This window comes from Macaca nemestrina, chromosome 12, assembly GCF_043159975.1.
Source record: "Macaca nemestrina isolate mMacNem1 chromosome 12, mMacNem.hap1, whole genome shotgun sequence".
Taxonomy (NCBI): domain Eukaryota; kingdom Metazoa; phylum Chordata; class Mammalia; order Primates; family Cercopithecidae; genus Macaca; species Macaca nemestrina.
In genome coordinates, this window is record NC_092136.1 from 123,421,431 (window position 1) to 123,427,430 (window position 6,000).

The window sequence follows — 6,000 nt, forward strand, 5'->3', positions numbered from 1 at the left end:
TCCCACTGCTTCCCTTCTAGTCAAAATCCAGTTTCAGGGCATGAGAACTCTGCTCATGTGATCCTGGAGAGTACATTGAAAAATGGCCACAAAGTCTCCCCACCTCTGTTTGCTTGCCTTGTGCAGTATGACTTGCTGCTCCTTGCTTCAAGAGGTAACATCTGTTTCTCCATCCCTTGAGTCTTCAGCACACCACTGCCTTTCTCTTTCTCTTCTTTTCTTTTTCTTTTCTTTCTCTTTGTCTCTTTCTCTCTCTCTCTTTCTTTCTCTCTTCTTTCTTTCTCCTTCCTTCCTTCCTTCCTTTCTCTCTTTCTCTCTTTCTTTCTTTCTTTCTTTTCTTTCTTTTTCTTTCTCCTTCCTTCCTTCCTTCTTTCCTTCTTTCTTTTGATGGAGTTTTGCTCTTGTTGCCCAGGCTGGAGTGCAATGGCACGATCTCGGCTTACCACAACCTCCGTCTCCTGGGTTCAAACAATTCTCCTGCCTCAGCCTCCTGAGTACCTGGGATTACGGGCGCCCACCATCATGCCTGGCTAATTTTTGTATTCTTAGTAAAGACGGGGTTTCACTATGTTTGCCAGGCTAGTCTCAAACTTCTGACCTCAGGTGATCCACCCACCTTGGCCTCCCAAAGTGCTGGGATTACAGATGTGAGCCACCGTGCCCGGCCCACCACTGTCTTTCTTTCTATGAAGCCCTTTAGGTATTCAAAGAAGGCTGTAAATATGGCAGGAGCTCAACCTACATTGCTGACTAAAAGTAACAAACTCTTGGAATAATGTTGACCAAATCATTTGACCTTTGTTCTTCTCTTCAATTTCCATAATAATAATGAAGAAATGTATGAGAAAGAAAACCGTGATGTATTAATAATGATCATATTTCACTAAGGAGTAGCATCCATCTATCATCGGTGGATAATAAAGTATTATGAACCAACTTCTCTGAGGCCCTCAAATCTTTCTCTTCTTTGGACATTGCCAAATTTTTCCTTCTAAGATTGCTCTAAAATGCTTTCCTTTGCACTGAGATAATGAAAAATTTGATTAGAATATAAACAATTTCCAAAAAGGGGTAATAAATGAAGTTATTTTTAGATTCTGACACCCTGACGTGACTTGGTCTGCCAATTTAGCTGGTCACTTAGGGCCTTGAATAGGATGCATGAAGGACCACTAGGGGAAGAGAGGAAAACACTCCCTAATGCACAGGGCAACTAGAATGGCAGGCCTGGAGAGGAAGGGCAGAGAAGGTACTAGGTGCTAGTATATGAGGCCCTAGGACAGACGATGGTGTAGGGGAGGGATGGGATGATAGCTCAGAAGAGAAATGGGAGGACAGATGCCCTCCTGGCGATTGTGTCCATGAGAGGTGCTGGAAGGAGCACTGGAAGACTGAAATCAGAAAACAAGGTTCTCTAGCAAGTCCTTTCCCTTTCCTGAGCTCATTTTCTCACCTCTAAACTGGAAAGAACACTCTTTCCCCTGACTACCTTGGGGAGAGATATGAGGACCGAAACAAGCAATGTATTGAAAATTACTTTGTAAACTGTGATGCACAGGCAAGTATAGGGTTTTATTTATTTATTTTTTCAAAGGCTGGGCATGATGACTCATGCCTATAATCCTAGAACTATGGGAGGCTGAAGCAGGAGGATTACTTGAGCCCAGGAGTTAGAGACCAGCCTGGGCAATATGGCGACACATTGTCTGTATTAATTTTTTTTTAAAAATTTCTTTAAAAAGTAAAAATTATTACATGCTTTAATAAAGGAAATAAGGAAACTTTTTTCCATGCATGCAGAAAGTAAATGGAAAGACTCTTTCCCTTCATATTGTATATCATATTAAAAAATCAACTTTGGAAGGGGGAATGCAGCTAACCCAGCATTATCCAATATTGGAATTACATACAAATCAAATGAAATTGTGTCTGTGAAGGGAGGCTGTTTTTCTTTCTTTTTTTCCTTTTTTTTTTTTTTCTTTTGAGATGGAGTCTCGCCCTGTTGCCCAGGCTGGAGTGCAGTGGCACTATCTTGGCTCACTGCAACCTCTGCTTCCCAGGTTCAAGCAATCCTCCTGCCTCAGCCCCCCAGTAGCTGGGATTACAGGCATGCACCACCATGCCTGACTGATTTTTGTATTTTTAGTAGAGATGGGGTTTTGCCATGTTGGCCAGGCTGGTTTTGAACTCCTGACCTCAGGTGATCCACCCACCGCAGCCTCCCAAAGTGTTGAGATTACAGGCATGAGCCACAGCGCCTGGCGAAGGGAGGCTGTTTTTCTTACATGTAACAACCAGGTATCCTGAACCACTGCTCGTTCCCTTCCACAGCCTTTCAGTTTGGTGAGACAACACTCAGGTTGCAAAGAAACTGAGAACGGGCAAAGATGGGCATACTGTGTACACTTCTTCCAAAGTTTTTTTGGGGTTGGGGAGGGGATGGGCACTCTGTCAATTCTAGCAATATTCTTCAAAGATTTCTCTACCATTCGTCTGTGGAGCTAAAAAGGATGTTAGATATCACCCGTGCCAACTTCCAAACATTACACAGAAAGAACCAGATAGCACTCTAAGGTTGTTACATCGTAAGCTAGTGGCAAAATTGAGACTCCAATGCAGGTTGCACAAGTTCTAGTTAAAAGATTCTTGGATGATAGCATGTTCTCTCCCTCCACTGCAATTCAGAAAGGGATCTCAAAATCTTAGATTAGAGTTTAGGAAGAAAGTCTCTGCAGAGACTCACCCCAACCCTTATCTACAACTTCAGCTCTACCTACATTCTTTTTATATGGCCAGGCTATCATCTTCTATGCCTCCTGTCCCCAGCCTTAGTCTCCTCTGAGAAAATTTCAGCCTTAATCTTCAAGGCAGGTGAGATCATTGGCAACCTATTATGGCTACTCCGTCTCCAGGTCTGGTACTCTATTGGGGATGGCTGGTGATGAGTCTGCCCTTGGGGCTGATGTTACCTCCCTCCTCGACCTTCCTAGTAGTCTGTCTCATCAGGCATTTTGACAGGAAGCTTGGCTCTGCCTCTGGTCACATGCAAAATCCAGATAATGCTGGCAGCTAGAGTTAGTCCTGGAGGCTTGAAAAAGTAATACTAAAGCAAAGAGGCAGTGCCCATCAGCATGTCTGCCACCATATAGGCTGGATGAATTTCATGCCAACCATGTTCAGGCGTGAACATAAGCTCACATGCCTCGTTTCAGGGAGGCAGGTGGGTACAATTGTGTCCAATTACCCTGGGTATTGATTTTAGCACGGAGAAAGGTAGCTAAGATCATGTAAAGCAATCTATCTGCTGAAGAGAACCTATATTTTATCTGAGGATCTAATCATAGACACCAAGGCAGAGATGCCCAGAACTATGACGCCCCACCCCCCACCATACACATACTACTATACTCTCACCCATGCATTCTGATGTCTATACTAACATGCTCAGACACATGCTAATGCATACATCCAGACACTGAAATATATTTACATACAGTAAAACATTGTCTCAATCACACAATTAGACATTATCATCTAGACTCAACTCCCTTTACACACATTCAGGCACTCCAAGACCGTTTCTGACACTCTCCTCAGTCTTTACTGTTCCAAGTGTAAGATTCCCTTATTTGGAGAGGGAAGGTCACCTCAGTCTCTCACAGCTGACAAGCAATAATCTATCCACCTTTGAAGGCAAAAACCTGGCTCTCCTCCCCAAACACCAAAGCATCTTAGTTCCACAGGTTCATGCAAACAAATAAACAAACAAACAAACAAACAAAAAGATGCGTTTCACAGTTGCCTATTTATTTACTATATAGCAGTAAATGGCTGAAGCCTGTTTTCTTCCCATTCCTTGTTAAAATTAAGAAGATGATGAGCAACTAAAGTATTTTCACTCTCAAAATTCATGCATCCAGCTTTCATGTTTGTTTATTTTTTAATATACAGAAACGAATTTGAAAACCCAGTAAGCTTTCCAGGAGTATGGACTCCTTGATGAGATATAAAATGTAACCACACAGGAGGTTTTTGTTCGTGAACGTGACTGCATTTCCTTTCAGCAAAGGGAAAGGGAAAAAATACTTTGGAATGATCAGGAAACTGGAGGAAGGGCGGAAGAATCACCAAAGGAGGTTGGAGAATACCGGGAAAGGGCGGTGGGGAGGCGCCTTTCCAATCTCAAAATCCCAGCTCTCATGGAACCCCTGCGATCTCCATGTCTGGCAGATATGCGCAGAGGGAAGCCAGCCAGAGCTCTTTTCTGTCACCAACGACATCAATGTGTTATTATTGTTAGCATTATTACTGTTACCTGCATGCGGCATGGCGAGGTGCTGGTACTTACCCCAGTAGATAAGCACGAGAGAAACCAGGGGAAACAATCTGTTGAAGGCAGGCATCTTCTGGGGCTGGCGGCTTCCGAGGCTACACAGAGAGATTCCCTCGGTCAAGGACTGCGCCCTCTCAGATTCTTTCGAGGAAACCCTTTGGGACGAACTGCCCCCAGGGGGCGACTTTCTGACCGAAGGAAGGGCCGAGCACCGGTGCCTGGGGAGGCCCTGGGGGCTTTTGGAGCCGGGCGGGGGCTTTTGACCCAAAGTGACCCCACTGAACCTCCCCACTTCGAGGGAGATAATCAGCCGCTCCGCGCCCGCTCTCGCCGGCGCTCAGCACCACGGACAGTCGCCTCCCCGCCCACCCCGGAACTCCAGTTTCCAGTCGCGCCCCTGCCTCGCTCGTTTGCGTCCAGGGCAAGCTCAGCTCGGAAGGGAGTCGCACTGCTGGCCTAGCAGCCAGGCTGTCGAAGGGTCCAGGTTGATTCACCTCTCGCCTCCCCAGGATCTGCTGCACTCGGACTGGGATCCTCCGAGCCCCGCGGCTCCTGCTTCGTCCACCCTGACCGCTTCTTCAGCTGGGCGTGTCCCCACAACCGAAGCCGCCGGGGCCGCCCGTCTGGGCTACAGAACGCGTTCCACGTCGGTCCCGTCCACGCCCGCCCACGGCTCCCCGGGGAGGTGCAGCGGGGCCAGGAAGGAAGCGGCAGCTCCCGTTCGGCCGGCGATGTCAGAGGTTGGGGGTGGGTGTAGAGGGGAAGCCCCTTCCCGGGAGCTCGCCCCCGGATGGTGCGGGGCCCCGACCCCGGGTGGCGGGTGATCAGCAACCCTTCTCCAGGCCCCCAGGCCGTGTGTGCTGTCAGCCCTGACATGCGCAGGCGGCTCTCCGCCCCCACCGCCGCCCCGGACCCTCCCCCTAGTGCACACTCCCCACCCCCTAATGGGCGTGCCCCTCCCAGTGCCCAGCGCCGCGCCGAGCGGGGGCGGAGCCGGGAGCGGCGCAGACACTTCCAGCCCGGAGATCTCGGCTCGCGCGCTGGCTGGTCTCTCCAGGTCTCCCTCTCGCGCCGCCGCACCTCCCCAGAGCTCGGGCGCACCGCAGCCCTCGGCTCACGCCCTCCAGGCAAACCCACTCAGCTCCCACACGGACTTGCCGGGTGTAGCTCCGGGAAGGGGAGGGCCAGAGCTCTTTCAGGCAATGATGTCATCTGCAAGGCGCGCTGTACGCGGTTCCTAGCTTCGCCTCCCAGACCCCATCCCTTCCAGTTCTCGCTGTCTATCCTTTGTCTAGCCTTCATTAATTGGCCCCGGACACAGCAAACTCAACAAGATAATCCCTATTTAGGGCAAATGGGGTAGAGATGAGGCGCACCTGTTCCTGTGTTCACCTCATCATTCAGTGAGGTGATCCCAATGTCAGCGCAAGGGGAGGAGGACCCAAGAGGACTCCTCTTCCCTTCCCCAGGTTCTTTGCAGTTCTCCCCTTTCCTCTAATTACTCCTTTATAGATTGTGTTTGGTGTCTTCCAACTATTAGCCACTCCCTAGTCCTAGCAGCTGTTCGAGTGCCCCCCGCCCCATCTCTGGAAGGGAAACCTGAAACTTTGCATTCAACTCTAAACTCAAATTGACATAACAGATTAGGAATGCCTGGAACTGAAGTA

General features: G+C 48.8%; 1 protein-coding gene across 3 annotated transcripts in view; it reads right to left on the reverse strand.

Moving 5' to 3' along the window:
* Nucleotides 1-5,771, reverse strand: part of LOC105476318 (sodium voltage-gated channel beta subunit 3) — a 28,892-nt gene extending 23,121 nt beyond the window's left edge. The window contains exons 1-2 of one of the 3 annotated variants that reach the window (XM_011732118.2): nt 5,710-5,771; nt 4,349-4,428 (exon numbers count right to left, since the gene is read on the reverse strand). In XM_011732118.2, coding sequence (XP_011730420.1) covers nt 4,349-4,403 — 55 coding nt within the window. In that variant the 5' untranslated portion in view covers nt 4,404-4,428; nt 5,710-5,771. Of the gene's footprint in view, nt 1-4,348; nt 5,221-5,709 lie in introns of those variants that run through there. The other 2 variants (XM_011732117.3, XM_071075752.1) reach the window with 2 other exon arrangements.
* Between the last annotated feature and the right edge of the window lie 229 nt (nt 5,772-6,000).